This window comes from Peromyscus leucopus, chromosome 8b (assembly GCF_004664715.2).
Source record: "Peromyscus leucopus breed LL Stock chromosome 8b, UCI_PerLeu_2.1, whole genome shotgun sequence".
NCBI lineage: Eukaryota > Metazoa > Chordata > Mammalia > Rodentia > Cricetidae > Peromyscus > Peromyscus leucopus.
Window position 1 is genome coordinate 100236665 of NC_051086.1, and position 18707 is coordinate 100255371.

Here is an 18707-nt window from a genome sequence, read left to right on the forward strand (position 1 = left end):
CCATAGATCGCTTACTGAGGTGTGGCCGGCCCCTCCTTTCCCCACTGGGATTCATCTTTTTGAAATTATATGATGCAGAAAATTGCCTGTCCTGGGAATCCAGCACTCCCATCTCAGTTCTCCTGTTCTAGCCTGGCAATGTGGCTGCCTGTGTGAGTCCTGAGTTTTGGAAGGATTTTGCCAATTTGGGTATTTGTTTATTGGTTTGTTTCCTTTTTTTCTTTTTTGTGAGACAGGGCCTCTATGTAGTCCTGGCTTTCCTAGAGCTTGCTTTATAGACCAGGCTGGCCTCAAACTCATAGAGATGCCCCTGCCTCTGCCTCTCAAGTGCTGGGATTAAAGGTGTGCCCACACTAACCATTTGTATTCCTCACTTTTGAGTTGGGTAACTTTTTCTCCATTCACACCATAAGATACCAGGCTTCCTTCTGGTCCCCCAGAGAAACTGGCTCCTTCCTGCCAATATATACTTTGATGGCCAGTTTGCATTGTGTCCTATCGTTCTGGGCTCTCAAGTGTTTCCTGTTACTCTAATTCCTCAGCTGGCAGTGACCTGGGCTAAAATGCTTTGTGACTGACTGTGGCTGAGACTTGAGTTTTCCACTCTCAGCCCATGCAGTTCTCTTCTTTTTCCTGTGTAACTCCAGTCTCTCCCAGACCCCAGAGCTGTTAGAGCCTAGAGACCCTGTTCTTACAAGGAGCCTTGAAGGAGAAGAAGGGCAGTATAGCCCCACCCCCAAGGGCTTGGTTTGGGTCCTTGGTATAAAGTAGTATCTGCATCCATACATAAGCCACCTGTACTGCTCCAGGGGCCAGGAAGAGGGCCACCCTCGACACATCCTGAGAAACAACAAAATCCTGCCTCACTGTCAATTACAGGTGACTTGGAATAGTCAGGTATCAAAACTCTCCCCATCGGAAATGACTTTTGGCCAGACTTCGATTTCACATTCAAGCCTGTCTGGTTTCAGCAGGCTTTGTGTGATAGCACATACATTGCCACACTGAGACATGCATTTCAGCTTTGTTCTAATCGGGTTTTTCAGTAGAGAAAGAACCATTTCCTTCCACTTCCCTGCCTTCTCTTCAGACTGCAAGGCCAAGCTGAGGCTGCCTTCATTTGTTTTGGCAGACTATTTAACCCTTCCTGTGGAAGCCTTCTCTGGCGCTGGTGGGCGAGTTGAGCCTTCCTGTCTGAGCTGTCTGGGAGCAAAGGCAACTCCAGGGTATCCACAATGGCTCCACCAGCTTCCGCCCATTTTTCTGCTAAGTGTAGTGTTCCCATTCCTGGCTGGGCCATGTGCCCATGCAAGTACCCTGTCCTGGCCCATAGGACACATGAAGGAAATGCACTGGTGATGGTGTTTCTCCAGAGCTTGTGTGGGAGCCGGCTTCTGGACCACAGGGGCGATGTCCCCACACAGAAGATTTTGGTGACTTCACTAAGTCACCGGACTGTCCTCCGCATATCCCATCGTGGCCCTTGGGTATGAGGGGGAGGGTTGTTCAGGGAGCGGTAAGGAGAGGATTGAGACAAGACCTCTGCTTGCCTTGAATTCCTGATCCTCTTTCCTCTCCCTCCTAAGTGTGATGGTTATCCCCACATACACAGAGAGCCCTGTTGGTTGCCATTCCGATGCCCCCAGGAGGGCTCCTGGAGTTGTACCAGTCCTGAAGTAGCAGTGTGGCACATGGGTTCAGAATACGCTTTGCTGGACTATGGTGAAAATTAAATGAGATCATTAATTAAAGGGCTTAACATAAAACCTAAAATTGTTCCCTGGAATTAAATTTTCTTATTTTAGCCTCAGTGCTTGGCCCATTGCCTGTGACATAATAAATCTTCAGCAGATTATTTATGGAATATGTAAGTGAGCTAACTGTCCAGCAATTGTCTTTTGTTGTTTGTGGATTTGGTCTTTATTTGTATGTTTGTCTTGAGGCAGGATTTTGCTAGTTACTCAGACTGGCCTCACTCCTGGCCAAGGGACCAGCCTCTCAGTGTAGGTGGGACTTGTAGTAAGTGCCACCACATTCAGCTTAATTGTGTGTTGTGTGTGTCGTCCCGTGTCGTCCCCCCCCCCGTCCCCCCGCCCTTTGTCTCAGGATTAAAGCATTCAGGTGGATAGTAAGAAAGAGGCTGCAGAGCTGGGTATGGTGGGACAGGCCTGCACTTCCATTGCGAGGCAGGAGGGTCCACAGGTTCAGAAGGTCTCGGCTACATAGGTAAGACCCTGTCTCAGACAGGCAGAAAGCGGGTAGAGCAAGAAGTGAGGTTTTAACTTCAGCTTTGGTACCTCCCCACCCCCAGTCCCACATCAGCCTTTAGACCCCTCCTTGGCTACTCTTCCGCCTCTTTCTGGTGTTGTTAGTGAACCCACACATCAGAACTAAGTGCTGCTACCATGTTTGGAGCCTAGGGTTATTCCGTGACAGCTGAAGGTAGCTGTAAACCCAGCTCTAACCTAAGGAGAAACAGTGGCAGATGTCTGTGCTGTGCGTACCTGCAGCAGCCAGGCAGTTTGAGAGCGCAGTGTGGGCTGCAAGGACCTCACCGGGCAGGTAGGTGCTACAGGACGCTTTTGCAATGAGCTCTGAGTTGTGCATAGGGTGCATCTTCCAGATGAGGGAGCAAAGAGCAGGCCGCCTGTAGAAAGGGGAGGAGAGAAAACTGAGACAGACATTTGGTAGGGCCTAGGGCTGTCGTGAACATTCCTTTGGGGAGGGAGATTTTGGTTTGCTCTGGTCAGCCTAGACTAGCCTTAAACTAAGCAATCCAGATTCTTCTACCTCTTCAGTGCTGGGATTACAGGTGTAAACCACCACACGCGGCTTTAAGAATTCCTTTTTTCTTGTTTTGAGTGAACTCTGCTCAGTAAATAAGATAGCATATTACGACTTTGTAACTTCAGGGGCTGTCTCGGACCTGAGAGGCTAAGGCGGGTGGATGCTGCCTCCTCAGTCTCTGCCCAGCTGACAGTTACACTGTCCAGTGGGAACGTCCAGTGGGTTGTATGCCTGCCCTGCCCCTAGCATGCTGCCCTCTCAGAGTGCCTTCTCTATGCCTAACGCTCCCAGGGTTGGGAAGAAAGCATGGCATGTTAACTGGCAGAATCAGATGCCAGAGGCTGTGTGCTGTGACTCAAGGTTATCATTGAAGCTTTGTGGGTGCCTCATGGGGCTGGTTCCCAGAAGGGCTGATGGAGGCTGGTCGTACATAAACTTCCATTCTGTCCACCAGAACCTGCTGCTTCTCACTGCATAACTCTCCTTAGCTCATATGACAGTCTCTCCTGCTCCATGGGTCTGTATGGCTCTTCCTTCCTCTGCCTGTTAGCTCCATCCGTGACCTAACTTTGGTGTTCTCTGCATGGAGGCCATGTTCCAGGATCTGTAATTGCTGTGACAGCAAGGCCCCCATCACTGATCTGTAGGTGTCCATCAGCTTTATTGAGACGAACAAATGGCAGTTTCATAGCACTGTTCTCCAGCCCCCTGCAGTGCCTCCTGCTGTGGCCATTGAGACTTTAGCCTCAGGTGAAGGCGGGAGAGTACAGACAGAAGAAGGGTCCTCACCTCAGAATTGGTGTTCAGTCTCTCCCTTTCCCCATTGGTTTATTTGAGACAGGATTTCATTATCTCTGTGTAGTCCTGGCTGGATTTGAACTCGCAGATACCCGCCTGCCTCTGCCTCCCAAGTGCTGGAATTAAAGACGCGCACCACCGCTTTGTTGAGACTCTGACTCAGTCTTATTATTTAGCCTTGCCTGCCTGCTTGCCTCAAACCCCAGGCTGTGCGCTACCACACTGGGCTCTTGTTTTGTTGTTGTTTTTGGAGGGTGTGTGCGTGTGTGTGTGTGTGTGTGTGTGTGTGTGTGTGTGTGTGTGTGTGTGTGTGTGTTGAGGCAAGGATGGTGATAGGTAGCCCAAGCTGACCTACAATTTGAAATTCACCTGCCTCAGCCTCCTGAGTGCTGGGATTGCATGACTAGGCTACCATGCCTATACATGCTCAGAATGGGAGCCCAAGTCCTTCCCTCCCTTTCTCCTCCAGCTTCGTTTGGAAAGCTGTATGTTTGGGTTTTACTTTGTCTTCATTGAACTCAGACTAGGTGAAAAAGCTGACCCCAGAGCTGCTCTCCTTTCCTACACTGGTGCTGTTTTCATCTCCTTCCCATAGGAGAGAGCCCGAAGCTGAGGGGCCTTCTTGTCTCTGCTATGGGTTCCAGGTCCCCCACTTGATACAGACAACTGTCTGGTAAATAGCTCTTGCAGTCTGAGTTAACGTTGACTAATTGAAAGCCAGAGGGAGAGAGCTATACGAGTTCTAACAAGTATCCCTGGGCATTTGGAAACACTGCTTTAAGGGAAGGAAAGGAGAACAGAGGTGTCCTGTTATCACCTGGATCTTCATGACTCCCCCTTCCCCTTCTGGCCCTTTCAAAGGCTGAGGAGGCTCTCCTCGACCCACAGGTTTGTAGTGGGCTTCCTACCCTGTCTGCAGTTTAACCGTGTCCGCCTAGCCTATCTTCCATCTCCCTGACATCCTCGCTTTTGCTCCCCGGCCAGCATGGTCATAGTTCACGGGTGCTGGGTTCAGATTCACACAGAACTCCTAGCATCTGGTGAGGCTGGTGGGAAACTGTCTCTCTGGATCATTGCTTTGGTGTGACACACACCCCTGCCCAGTTCTGCCCACCCCACCACCAGCGGCTGGGGCTCTAAAGGATCATGGCACTGTGCCGTAGGGGTCATCGTGTTAACTCACCTCACGGCTGATCTGTTTTAAATAGTTCCGACTTTGGAGCTTGTCTTTGCAGTGCTGGCGATCAAACTCCGGTTTGTGTATGCTGGGCAAGTGCTCTACCACTGAGCTCTAGATGCCCGTCTTCCCTGGTTCCTTTCCTACTCAGCTTTCCGCTATGCTGTTGACATTTGGACCTGTCTCCATTGAAGAGCAGGTGATGTGGTGACTTTGAGCCCCTCACTAGACAGGATGATGAGTTTAGAAAGGCTGAGGAGCCAAGCCATAGATCATAGGACCAAGAGAGGGGAATTTTGGTCCTGTCCATGGTTTTCCTTTTTAACAGCATCATATCTTTTCTCCCAAAGACAGGACCGAACAACCTCAGCTGGGCCAGCCAGACCCTTTAAAGAGATGTGACTCACTTTCTGTCACTCTGGGATAGACACTGTATTAGAAGTGCAGTGACTCCCGTCTACTCTCACAGCTCTCTGAAGACTTCATAGGCCTGTCCCTCTGTGGGCCTGTGTGTCTGCAGGGGAAGGCGGGCACTCCAACTGATGTTTTCCTGCTGTTAGACCCAGGAAGCCGTCTCCTAGTGGAAAAACACAAGGGAATTTTAGTCCCACGCCTGGTCACTGAAATGCTCCTTAGTGTTGAGCTCTACCATTGCTGCTACAAAGGAGTTGTTGTCCGTCCCTGAGACATTGGCACTGTCAGAACAGCAGTTGATTTATGACTCCAACCTGAACTTGATGTGGCAGTCCTCCAGGCCTGCCTCCCAGCCCCCTTTTTTGCCCACCTGATTGGCAGGAGGTCGATGGTGAGGAAAACATGTTGCTAAGCAGCCTGGCTTCAACATTGTGCTCTTGCAGTTTGAATGAATAGTTGCAGTGTTCAGAAAAGAGGGGACTTTGGGTCTGTCTCAGAATCAGAGGGAAGGGGGTCTGATCTTGGCACGGGGCCATGCCTGACTTGGACGAGTTTGGACCCTTCACACCCCTGCCCTTCCTCCTTGGTGCTGGGGCCCAGCTCTGCAGCTGCTCCCTGTGAAGACCCTGTTGCACAACCATTGCTGTTATTACCTTCTCTCTCACCAAGCACGGGCCAGAGACCAGATCTGAACCTTCAGTGAACTCCTCCTCTGCCGTTCGGTCTCTGTCCTTGGGGCATTGAAGATCCCTGATCTTACTGAGTTCGAGGACACTTGGGTCTGCAGAGGCAAGGCTTCGCTTCCTGCTGTGCCAGAAGCCTGTAGCCTAGCTGTCACTCTCAGTCTTGGCCTGGTTAGGCAAAGCAGTGAAATAAGACATTTGTTTTCGGTGTGAAATTGTGTGTGTGTGTGTGTGTACAGAATATAAAAACCAGTGTAAGGAGAGGTGAGGGTCAAGGAGGGCCAGAGACCTCAAGCCAGGGGCTTTGGGGGACCTCATTTAGTCACTAAAGGGCTTCTTTGAGCTGCCCCATAATGCTCATGATAAAGTCTGCCCTGCTTGTTTGGAGTGAAATAAGAAAATTCCCAGGAGCAAGCAGTCACGGGAGGTAGGTGGCACAGAGGGTTCCCCTCGTAGCCATCTCTAGTGGTATGTTCAGATAAGCTCTCCCAACCCAGGGGGAGCCATGGGCAGGGAACAGGTCACACAGGTGGCAGGGACGTGGTCACTGTCTGGGTTCTCAGCAGCATGGCTCCATGCTGGTCCCTCCTGGGGGCCATGGAGCTCCCAGCTGTCGTGATGGGGGAGAAGTAGTCAGAGCTCTGGGGTCCCAGGAGCCTTGAAGCACTGCTCACTGTTACCTGCCGGCAGCAGCACTTACCCTTCAGCCTCCAGGAAAGCCCAGTGTCTTGGTAAAGAGAGTGACTGTGGCCCAGGAGCCCAACCCTACCTTTGTGTGTTTCTGTCTCTCTACAGGATGCTACAGAAGCAGAGAAGCGGGATCCCCAGGAATTAGTGGGTGAGTACCCTGGGGGCATGCATACTCTGATCCCTTGCCCTGAGCAAGCTGGCTTCCACTCATGCCAGGTCTCTGCTCTTTTGGGCATCTCCCTGCTGTGAGCTAGCTCCCAAGGCCTTTGGCATTTCCTAGGGTGACTGGGTGAGACCTCAGGCAGCATTCTTTGAAAATGGCATTCTGTGTGCGTTTTTCTGGGCTTTGGGTGGCTGCCAGTGTTGTCAAGGGAGTTTAGAGTCCTGTACAGCTGGGAGCTCATCTTGGTCTTTGCTTCTTCCACTTGTGCCCTGGACCTGACCTCTCTGTCTTTGTATCTCCGTGTCCCCACTACCATATTCTTGGTGCTCAGGGAGTCAGCATGGGGCCTCTGCAGGCACTTGTCCCAGGCAGGAACATGGATCACAGCCTTGGCATATGCGGCCCTTGGTAACTCTGGAGAGGGGAATAACTTGTGGGAAACCACATTCCATCCATGCCCTCTGCCAGCCCCAGCATCCTAAGCCTTTTAGAAAGCCACTCGTTAGCTTAGCCATGGACTTGGTAACGGCTCCAAAAACTTGACCCAGGGGAGGTTCCTGGTGTCACCTGTCAGAGCCTTCCCTCTGCAACAGCCATCACCTGCTCCTTGGCCATTGTGCTAATCTTTAGAAAAAGTGGACTCCTAGTTTTTTTGGTTCTGTTCCCAAAGGACACCTGCAGAGCCCACCCCTGCATCTCCACGTGTATGTTCAAGGCTTATGCTTTCCAGCCCTGGGGGTTCAAAGCTCAGAAACTATGCTTCCAGTGTCCTTCCCACCTGCCCTTTTTCCAAGAAGCACCCATTTGTTGTGGGTTGTTGACAAGTGAGTGGTTTTCCATAACTAAGTGCTAGGAATTATTCATTCTATCTTCCTTTGGACCCATTGGGCAAGAGCATAATTACTCAGCCTTGATCCCTGGGTTCCCTGATAGATAGTTTAAGTCTTATTTAAAGAAGTCAGGGGCTGGAGAGATGGCTCAGTGGTTAAGAGCACTTGCCATTCTTACAGAGGACCCAGGTTCATTTCACAGCATCCATGCCGGGTTGTTCACAAGTTCCTGTGACTACAGGTCCAGGGAGTCAAACACCCTCTTCTGCCCTCAGCAGGCACTTGCGAACACATGATGCACATACACACACTCAGACACATTCACACATCTATGTAAATCAGGAACCAGAATTTTCTTAAACCTTAGAATTTGTTCTTTAGAAAATGACACTTCAGATATGATGGCTTAAAGGGCGGAGGAGGCAAGGTACACATCTAATCGGAAGCCAGTGGCCTGCAAGACCAGGTGTAGCGGGAGCTGCAGCCTCTTCCATCTGGGTCCCACTTCACTCTGCTGTTCACTACCGAGAAATTTCAAGGCTTGGGGTCAGAGAGCAACCTGGTCATGAACTACTCATCTGAGCAGCCTCAGAAAAGTGGTAGAATGTGTGTGGGCATCAGCTGGACGTCTTCCACAACCAGCGTGGCTCTTTCTCTGGTTTTGTTTTGACATTTCATTTATTTATTTTTTTTAAAGATTCATGTAGTTAACACAAACTGGAGTCAACTACTATGGGGCCCAGGCTAGCTTTAAAATGGCTGGTCCTCTGCCTTAGCCTCTCAAGACCCAGTATTCCAGGAAATGCCACCACACCCAGCCTCTGTGCCATGCCTTTGAAATCGCTTTATTGAGATGCATTTCATAGAGTAATTTCATAGTTGTGAGTTTAAGTGTGCACTGGTGAATTTTGATAGACATAGCTGTGCTAGCCCTACCAATCATTAGTTTCCACCCTTCTTACTGGTCCCTGGTGTTAACTCCCCTGTGCAGGGAGAGGTAAGTCTCAAGTAAGAAGTGGTCTTGATGGGAGTTCAGCCCTATTTTGACAACTTCATATAAATTAGGGCCCGTTGACCCTTAGACCGGACCATTCTGTCACGAGGGCCATCTTGTGCATGATAGGGTGCTTAGCAGTAGAATGCTCTCTGCCCACTGGGCAGCACAAGCGTTCTTGCTCCTCCCCCACTGACATAACAAGGCAAGTGTCCCTTTGGGGAGCAGAAGCACCTCAAGTTGAGTGTGCAGTACAGATTGTGGTCTTCCTGTCTGGCTTTGTTTTGACACTGTGCTTTAGAGATTGCATCCATGCTGCTGAGCATAGCCGTTCCTTTTCACTTGTCTGTTTGGGCTAAGGAACCTCTCACTTTATCAGACATAGTTTGTTCATTCACTCTCTTGTGGGGGACACGGTACATCTTTCATCTGCATAGATGCAGTGCTCTTTTCTCTTCGAGGAGTAGGTGGTGAGTCAGTTCCTCTTCAGCAGAGTGGCTTCTGATCATCATGCCCCCTCTGTCTGAGCTCAGCTCCTTTTAACTGAGCCCTGGGTGTCGGATGTGTTAGCCTGTCCCACCTCTAAAAGAACAAAGAGCCAAGAAGCCAACTCTCGGGCCTCTCCAGCACTGCAGCTCCTGACAGCTGCTGGCCTGGCCTGGAACAGTGCTGATGCAGCTTGGGGGCGAGCTCCAAGTCACTCAGGAGCCTCCTGTTTACTGCCCATCCAGTATCCTGCAAGCATCCTCAGCCCCTTTGGGCCTGCTGACCCTGCTTCCTCCCTGCCGTGTGCAGAGTCCCTGGGGCTAGCTGCTCTGCTCAGATCCTACCTGGTGGCCATGGATACTGCCCATGTTTTTTGACAAAGGCATTTGCAGGGCATGCCTCATGCTGACAGCAAGCTTCTCAAATAGTAAGTGCAGCCGCCCTACAGGCCACCCCGGCACAGCCAAGCAGCAGCTACGGGCAGAGGCACTGCCCTCAGGTGTCGGGACACACTGCTTAGCAGACTCCCGAGACAGTGGTTGGGGCTCTGGCTACACACAGGGCAGCTGTCTCCTGTGTTGGATCCGTCCCAGCACTTAGAAGAGAGTCACTGAAGTCTATCTTGAAAGCCTGCGAAGTAAACTTTTACTTTGTTGTCCAGAATATGCCACTGTCTTGTCATTGACTTCCCAAGGATAGCCCTGTTTCTACCCCTGCTCTGAAGGGGTTCCTTCTCTTGTTCTACTATCTACCGATTATGCCTCAGTGGGTGGAGGGTTGCTACGGTAACAGAGTCACACCCTGTTTTTCTAAAAAGCTTTCCTGGCAAATGCCAAAGGGCACTCTTTGTCTCTGTCACATGCACATATACCCTCTCCAGCCCCAGCGCCTGCCAAGACCTTCTTGCTTTTGTTACTAATGCTCACAAAATGCCACGACCAGCTCTTTCCAGCTGCTTCCACTCTCAGCTAACCCCCGTAGTCTGAGCTCGGACCTAGAGCTTCCTCTTATCCCGGGGCTGGGAAGAAGGAAGAAATCAAGATTCGGCTTTGGAACACCTGCCAGAGCTGGGTGGTGCCCAGCTGAGGGCCAGTGGGGCTGGTAGAGGAGTGCAGCGCACTGACAAGTGGGTAGTCCCTTCAGAGACTGTTCTCGGGCAGCCACTGCATCTCAGGCCCACAACGGGACCTTTGATCTGTGGGGCGCACGCAGCCTGTGCTTAGGGTGTGTCTTAGTTACAGCCCATGGCGGTGCTGAAAGCCAGCACCACACTTGTGTTCTGAGACTGCCTGGGCCTGACCCTGGCCTCAGTGTGTTTGTAGTGTGCACAGGCCGGAACTAGCACAGCAGCTGAACTAGCAAAGTCCTTAGGGTTTGGGATCTCTGAGGCATTGTCCCCCGACTTACTCAGCACTGCATTCGTCACAGATGGCAAACTGAGCAGAGATCAAAGCACCTTATCAGCCAAGAAGAAAACATTAACCTCCGCTGGCTGCAGTGGTGCATGCCTGCAGCCCCTGCTGATCAAAAGGCTGAGGCAGGAGAGTCGCTGCAGCCCAGGAAGTGGGGCTAGTCCGGGCCCTGAATGAGTCACACACACACACACACCCCTCTTTTTGTAAGCCCTTGAGATCTGGGATTGTTTTAAAATCACGGCTAGAGAGGAGGCTCAGCAGCTAACCCATTCTGCTCAGATAGGGCCTGAATTTGAGTCCCAGCACCCCCGTGTTCAGGAGCACACAGCCTCCATACTCCACCTCCAGGGGATCTGATGCCCTCTCTAGTCTCTGAGGGCACTTGCACTCCCATATGCAAGGAACCCACACACAGACATAACAGACATATATGTAATTATTAAAAAGTAAAATCTTTAAAAAATAATAAATCCAGCCTTGGGACAAGAGACCAGGAGGTCTATGCCGCTCTAGCCCCTTCCACCCAGGCATGCGTCAGCCCTAGAGAGCTGTTCCAAGAAAGGGCTTAGGGAAAGGCCTGGCACACAGTAGGTCCGCAGCAAGCATTCCACTGGCTGCTGGTGGTGGTGGCTTTGGTGGCCCCTCCTCCTGCCCCGCCCTAGGCTGTTTGTTCATTGTGTGGTCCTTTCCATGAGTGGTTGTTGAAGAGCCCAGCAGAACCCTACAACAACAGCCCATTGTCTGTGTGCTCCCGAGCAGGGCACTGAGGTCCTGGGCGGCCAAAGGCTACAGGGAAGGGAGTGAGGAGAGAGGAGGCAGGCTTGGGTGGGCAGTGGCCATTCTCGGAGGGAATTGCCCTTGGGAGTTGTGAGTCTTCCTGTCAGAATCAGGCCTTTTGTTCAGGTCTTTTTATGCACAAGCTGCTTGGGACCCAAAACATTGGGAACCCTAAACACAGTTTCTCCTAGCCTAGGCAGGAGAGCCCCAGACCAGAAGGATAGTGCCAAGCAGCTGTGACTCCTAGAGGCCTGTGGAGGCTGGACCTGGCTTGTACTTGAGGCTGACTTGTGTCTCTTCCAGCCCTGGGTTCGGTGTCTTCCACCAGGCAGAATTACACTGTAGAAATTGGCACATAGGCTGGATTGTGGCTCCTCCCTTCTCCCTCCCGCAGCCCTTTACAGGACATGCTCTTTCCTTAAAAGTTAGTCACGGAGCTTTGTAGCATGTGTTATTTACACCTGTCCCCTCTACCTCAACTTCCCTTCTCCCAGGTTGACACATGGCAGGCTTCTGACCATTTGATCTCAACTCAGGTAATATTCCTGGATGCCCCTGACAGCCTGCTCACTGTCTTTACAGCATGTTTCCCTCTCTGGAGTCATTTTGTGCTTGTGCCTTTATTTATCACCCCTGGCCTTTCCTCCCAACCCCAGAATTCCCTCTGTTTCCTCAACAGCCTCCTTTTCTGAAAGGGTCCGAAACATGTCACCTGATGAAATCAAGATCCCACCAGAACCGCCTGGCAGATGTTCAAATCACTTACAAGTAAGCGAGGGTCGAGCTGCCCACGTGGATGAGATGGCCTGGGTTACACTGTCTGGTTGGGCCATGACCTTCAGAGGTCATGCCGGGGAGAAGGACCAAGTCAAACTGCCCGATGGGCGGGAGCCTGCAGTCTTGGGTACTTCCTGTAAGCCAGATCTCAGGCATTGGCAGCCACTGCCACATCTGTCACGTGCTGCCCTCTTGGGTCCCTGGTCTGCTCTCACTGAGGTCCTAAGTCTACAGCCTCACTGAGCCAGGCGACTTCTCAGCGAAATTTGACAAGAAACTGAGGACCAATCAGAATGTAAAATCAGTTCCAGAAGTATAAGGTGCAACATTTAAACGCATAGTTTCTGTCTGTGTTCCTAATTCAGCAGCTTCTGCCTGCAGACCTGACCCAAGGGTTTTAACAGTCCTGGCTGTCCTGGAACTCGTTTTGTAGACTAGGCTGACCTTGAACTCACTGAGATCCACCACTGCCCAGCTCCTGACCCAAGGTTTTAAATGCCTAAGGAACGAAGTCGCTCGTCTGTGCAGTTGACCGTGGGAAACAGGACCCAGTACAGCTGAGACTTCACCCATGTGCCTGTTTCTCCTTGTCCCTCTGTTAAGTCCCCTGTGAGTGGGATCTTTCAATTAATAGGGCAGGTGCCCAGGGCTCCATAATTGTGGACCTTTCCCCCTGTCCTGCCTTTGATCCCACTTCTTCTGAGTGCCCCCAGCTGTCCATCAAGTGCATGGCCCCACCCGAACGGATGGATGACTAATAGGTCCTAGGGCTGAGGAATGTAGCAGTCCAGGAGAGGGCCAGAGTCAGGACTAGGGCACAGTACAGATTCTCTTCCTTTCCCAGAAGTCTCCTCCCTTGGCTAAGTTGTCTGCCTCCCTCCCCATCAACCCCCAGGATGGCGTCACCCTCCATGCCAAACAAGTTGAAGCCTGTAAGGACAATTCTAAAGGCCTGCCAAGCAGATGCAACCAGCCACTCAGAGCTCTTAAGTTCAGAATATTCTTTCTTGATCCTCCTGGGGGTAGGGACCACAGTATTTAAAGGAACAGCAGAACCTGTGATGGACCTGGACCCCGAACAAGGCAGCTGTAAGCTGGGGTTCACCTCGAGCTGCCGAGCCTCCTGTGTAAGGCCTCCTGCGGTACCCTTGACGTAACCCCAAGGAGAGGGCTTCTCACGGCCAGCTTCTCGCTCCCCGCTAGTGAGGTGCCTTCCAAACCTCAGGCTTCCTCGTGCCTGTCGGCAGAAAGGGAGTCAGATTGGGCCTTCTGATGGGGGGCGGGGGAGTGGTCACCTCTTCTAATAAAGGCTCAGGGGAGCTGCTTAGGGCTTCTAGCCCCTCCCAGCTCTGGCAGGGAAAGTGCTCCCCAAATCTTTTCTTTCTGGAGAGTCTGGATGTGTCGCTGCCCGGCACTTAGCCCTTGAACTGAACCACTGCTCATGTTCCCAGCTCAGACCACTCTTCTCAGAGGAAGCTCTGCCCTGAGTCGAGTCTCTGGGGCCTCCTCACTGGCACTAGGCAACACTGATGCCATCAGTTTTAAGGATTTTCTTTCTTTCTTTCTTTCTTTTTTCCGAGACAGGGTTTCTCTGTGTAGCTTTGCGCCTTTCCTGAAACTCACTTGGTAGCCCAGGCTGACCTCGAGCTCACAGAGATCCGCCTGGCTCTGCCTCCCGAGTGCTGGGATTAAAGATGTGCGCCACCACCGCCCAGCAGTTTTAAGGATTTCTATTGCTGTGATTTAAAAAACTATAAGCCAGGCGGTGGTGGTACACACCTTTAATCCAGCACTCAGGAGACAGAAGCAGATGGATCTCTGAGTTCAAAGCCAGCCTGGTCTACAGAGCAATTTCCAGGACAGCTAGGGCTACACAGAGAAACCCTGTCTCAGAAATAAAAACCAAAACAAAAAGAACGGACTTGCCTAACATGCCAGACTTACGGAATCATTTTCTCAATTAAGATTCCCTCTTCCAGGCATGTGTAGGTTTGTGTGGAGTTGACAAAAACCAGCCAGCAGCACAGCCCCGTCCCAGGCTTCGTCTCTGGGCCTGTGTCACCAGCTTGGATGCTGGCACTGCTGTTTTCCTAGACCGGGCAGCCATGGAGAGATTAGCTCTTGACCCTTGATTGTGAGCCTCGGTTAACTGGTGTGAGCCGGCTCTTTTGGCCACCTTACAGAGAACACTGTAAGGTACAGCTCTGCAGTAGAGTCTGTGCCTGGCCTGCATGAGACCCTGGTTCCATCCTAAGCACCACCAAAAATAAAATTTAAAAAGGCATCTAGACAGTTTGAGACCAACTCCAAAAAAGTCTGCCTCCCTCCCTCTGAGGTGGCGGCACATTCTCAGATCTCAAAGACCTCACGTGTTGATGCTTAGATCCAGGGTTCAACCTTGCTCATCAACTCTTTTTTTTTTTTTAATTTATTTATTTCTATTTTATGTGCATTGGTGTTTTGCCTGCATGTATGTCTGTTTGAGTGTCAGATCCTATGGAACTGGAGTACAGACAGGTGTGAGCTACCATGTGGATGCTGGGAATTGAACCTGGGTCCTCTGGAATAACGGCCAGTGCTCTTAACTGGTTAACCATCTCTCTAGCCCCGCTCATTGACTCCAGACTTTATGCCCTCCTTGGTGGGCTGGGGTTGTTGGGAGCTGATATCCCCTTGTGGGGTTGGTTCTTGGCTTCCGGGTAGCTTCTGACTTGGTCTTTCTCCCACTCTATACTGACATCAGAGGATGGGTCAGGAGAAATCGGCAATGGCAAGTGACTGATGTGGGCTTGACTTGCCTGTGCAAAACCGGTCAGAGATTGGGTGTCAGCTGAGACAATTGGCATCGGGTTTCATACGGTCCAGGGGCACAGACTGGATTGGGGGGGGGGGCAGGCTCATGCCATGCTCACCCTCTCGCCTTCACAGGACAAGATCCAGAAGCTTTACGAGCGGAAGATAAAGGAGGGAATGGATATGAACTATATCATCCAGAGGAAGAAGGAGTTCCGGAACCCCAGGTGAGCTCCTCCGAGCCTGTAGGTGACAGTGTGAGACGAGGACCAAGGACACCTTGGGAAGCTGTCAGCAGAGGTCCAGCTTTGATCCCATCTGAGCCCAAAGTGGCTTCACCCGGACTTCCACTTAGACTAGATGCCTGCTAGACATATAAGAGGTTTACAGATTGAATATAGGTTCAAGGTGTGAGCTACTTACTCTGCAGTGATGGCTAAGAGGCCTGGCTTGGGGAGGAGGGTGCGGAGATCTTTGATTGGTATGTAAAATGAATGAAAATTTTTTCTTAAAATAAAAAAAAAAAAGAGGCCTGGCTGAGTTCTGGTCACTAAAGGAGGTCCTAAAGGAGGACATTCAACAAGACAATCACTAGAGGCCCTTCCAACTCAAACAACTGGGTTTTGCCTCTTGGTAAAGGGTCTTAGGAACAAAGCTATGTCTGGGTCTGGGTCTCTTGTTTGAGAGTCTTTGAGATAGGGTCTCACTATGTAGCCCTGGCTGGCCTCGAACTCACGGAATCTGCCTGCCTCTGCCTCCTACGTGCTGGGATTTGAGTGCTGTGAATAAAGGTTGCCCTACTGTGCCTGGCTATGTCTGGGTCTTATTCTTTCAAATACTCCAACTAGTCAAAATCCCGAGGAAGAATATGGTGTGTGACAGTGGGGACCTATGCTAGCCATTGTGTGGATCTGAGTGTAGAAGCCCCAACTCAGCCATGCTAACTGAAGGCCAGAAACAGCTACATTAGACGTAACATGCCATTGTTGTCTTGGCCCCTCATCCTGGCCCCCAGCCACAGCCATCTGAGGAGAGTGCAGAGCCAGAAAGGTCAGGAAGACAGGCTTCCATCAGGAGGCTGCACTGGAGGAAGTGAGCTGGGTTTAACGGTTTCATCTCTTTGTCATAGTCCCAAGAGCTGATTGTTCTGTTCCCTTTTCAGCATCTACGAGAAGCTGATCCAATTCTGTGCCATTGATGAGCTGGGCACCAACTATCCAAAGGTGTGTCCTGCACACATGGGCTGGAGAGTGGTAGAGCTTGCTGGACTGACTGGGACTGGGAGCCACGGAGAGGTCCGTGGAGCGGCCCTGATGGCAGTCTGACAGATGCCAGTGGCGGGCTGGGCCTCTGGGTCCCAACCGGTTAGAAGCCAGCGGTGGGGCTGCTGCCACTGCCGCCAGCTGAGCAAGTGCCCCTTCCCTGGGTCCTTAAGAGCTTCCTGGTTATCCGACTGGTGATCAGGGTGACAGCTGAAGCCTGGTGCTTTGGAAAGGGGTGGGGCCCCAGCCTAGGGGGATCCATTTCTGGGCACGTGCTCTCTAATGGTCTCTGACTTCACTTGACCTTCTCTTTGCAGGATATGTTTGACCCCCATGGCTGGTCTGAAGACTCCTACTATGAGGCATTAGGTAACTTCTGTTTATCTACTCATCCACACACCCTTCCATCTGTCCATCCAGTTAGTGACCTAGGTGTCCCCTATTTCAGGGTCTATGCCCAGGCCCTGTCCACAGGACTGCTGCCGACTTGGCCTTGGACAGACTGACTGCCCTTGCTGACAAGACTTGAACTTAGTGCTGACAGGTGGTTGGATCAGTTACCCCACACTGATGCCACTGAGTCAGCGTGAGCGGAGTAGTGGTAGAGCCGGGAGCCTTTGGCAAGCAGTTACCTGACCTGGCCAAAGGACTGGGGAGGCCCTGTTAGGAAACTGTTAGAGCTAAGGTTTGGAGATGTGTGTGGGAGCCAGAATGCCCTGGGCAGAGGAAGTGTGTTCTGAGGCCAGTGAGCACAGCACAGAGAACTGAGCCTGTAAGTCAGCATTCACAAGTCAGAGCCTATTCACAGGTCCTGGCTCATTAGTGCACGTGTCTGTGCGTCCCTTACAAGTTTTGCCTTGAGTTAGTTACCAATATTTTTATTTACAATAAAATTCTTTTTTTTTTTTGGTTTTTCGAGACAGGGTTTCTCTGTGTAGCTTTGCGCCTTTCCTGGAACTCTCTTGGTAGCCCAGGCTGGCCTCGAACTCACAAAGATCCGCCTGCCTCTGCCTCCCGAGTGCTGGGATTAAAGGCATGCGCCACCACCGCCCGGCTATTTACAATAAAATTCTATATCTAGTGTTTCTTAATGAGTGGGAAGATCCTTCTCTCAGGATCAGCTGACCCTTCCCAGCAGGTCTGCAGCCCCCAGACCCTGGTCAAGGCCCATGTTCCATTCTGACCAAGGCCCAGCACTTCATTCTGCCAAGTGCAGGATGCTGAGCCCATGCAGCCCTCTAGGCCAGAACAGAGAATGCAGGGTCAGGACAGAGACCTCCCTTGATCACACACTGCTCATGACAACCTCATAACACAAATGCTTCATAATAGCCTGTGTCTTCTCTCCACAGCCAAGGCCCAGAAGATTGAAATGGACAAATTGGAAAAGGCCAAAAAGGAGCGAACCAAAGTGAGTAATGACAGCGGCTGGGTGGAGGCAGGTGTGGAGCGTGCAGGTCCTGCTGGCTGAGTCTAAGTCAGGAGTCTAGGCTTCCTCCCACCCATACCCTTCACTGCCTAGTGAGGCTTTGAGCAGCATTGACCATGCTCTCCTCCATCAGCAGCCTGCTGTGCCCCAACATCTGGCTTGGCTTATAGAAGCCTCCACTGCTCTGGTCGTGAAGACTTGGTGTTCCCTGATCCTGCCCTTTGACGTCCCCTCTGCAGAGCCCTGGCAGCTTTGTTTCTTATGGTCATTGGTGCCTCCTTGGCCTGATTCAAAGTTGGTATTCCTTCTGAGAGAGTGGGCCAAGGCCAGCTCCATTTGTCCATTCTCGGCCTACAGAGCTGACCTCAGCCCCCAGCTTGTGTGCTTCCCTGTGGCTCTCCTGTCTGAGAGCCACACAAGCCAGTCATTTTGGACAACAAGCACCACTTTGGAGCAGTGTGATCTGGGTCCTTCAGGAGCATCAGATTAACTCCAAGATCAAAATAGAGTCCTCCATGCTGTACCGTAGGACCAGAGCCCGAGGCAGATAGCTGTTCATCAAGACACCAGCTCCTGCTGCCCTGTGACTCAGTATCTCAGCTTCTGTGGCCCACAAGATGCTCCCTTTGCCTCCAGGCTGAGGGACTGCAAAGCCTGGTGTGCTGATGGCCCTCACTGAGGCCTCTGTCGGCAGACCAGGAGTGTAGGAGGTAGTGCCAGGGGATGAACTACGTTTCTCCTTCCTAACCGCTGAGCGACTCCCCCTTCTTTCTCTTTCCTCCCCTCCGAACCCCAGGCTTAGTGCAGGGAGGTGTCTGCAGCACCTGGGGACCACAGCTGTCCTTCCCCTGTGCGGAAGGCACCACCTCCTCCTGGGTGTGAGGAGGAGGGGTTTGGGGGGACGGTGGGCGGGGGTGCTAGGCATGTGCAATAACCTGTGATGCTGGGAGGGATCTTGGAAGAGGTGAAAGCCCTTCAGGCTGTCTCAGGCACCTCCTCCCCCAGGTGCTCCCAGCCACGATGGTTTTCAGGGCCTCTTTTGTGTAAGTGCCAAACTCCTGTCCCCTGGGAGCAGACAGGTGGCACAGGAAATGGACACACAGCTCTGCACGGTCTCACTGTCCTCTCTCCCTGCAGATTGAGTTTGTAACGGGCACCAAGAAAGGCACAACGACCAACGCCGCGGCCACCACCACCACCACGGCCAGCGCGGCCGCTGCAGGTAGAGGCCG

The 18707-nt window shown here is 51.8% G+C and overlaps 1 protein-coding gene across 2 annotated transcripts in view; it reads left to right on the top strand.

Annotated features, from left to right (window-relative positions):
* LOC114707048 (SAP30 binding protein) overlaps nt 1-18707 on the top strand; it is a 33443-nt gene that overhangs the window by 13216 nt on the left and 1520 nt on the right. For both annotated transcript variants that reach the window (XM_028889660.2, XM_028889661.2), the window contains 7 exons: nt 6655-6697; nt 11894-11982; nt 14920-15011; nt 15947-16007; nt 16364-16415; nt 17399-17457; nt 18613-18697. In XM_028889660.2, coding sequence (XP_028745493.1) covers nt 6655-6697; nt 11894-11982; nt 14920-15011; nt 15947-16007; nt 16364-16415; nt 17399-17457; nt 18613-18697 — 481 coding nt within the window. The remainder of the gene's footprint in view (nt 1-6654; nt 6698-11893; nt 11983-14919; nt 15012-15946; nt 16008-16363; nt 16416-17398; nt 17458-18612; nt 18698-18707) is intronic.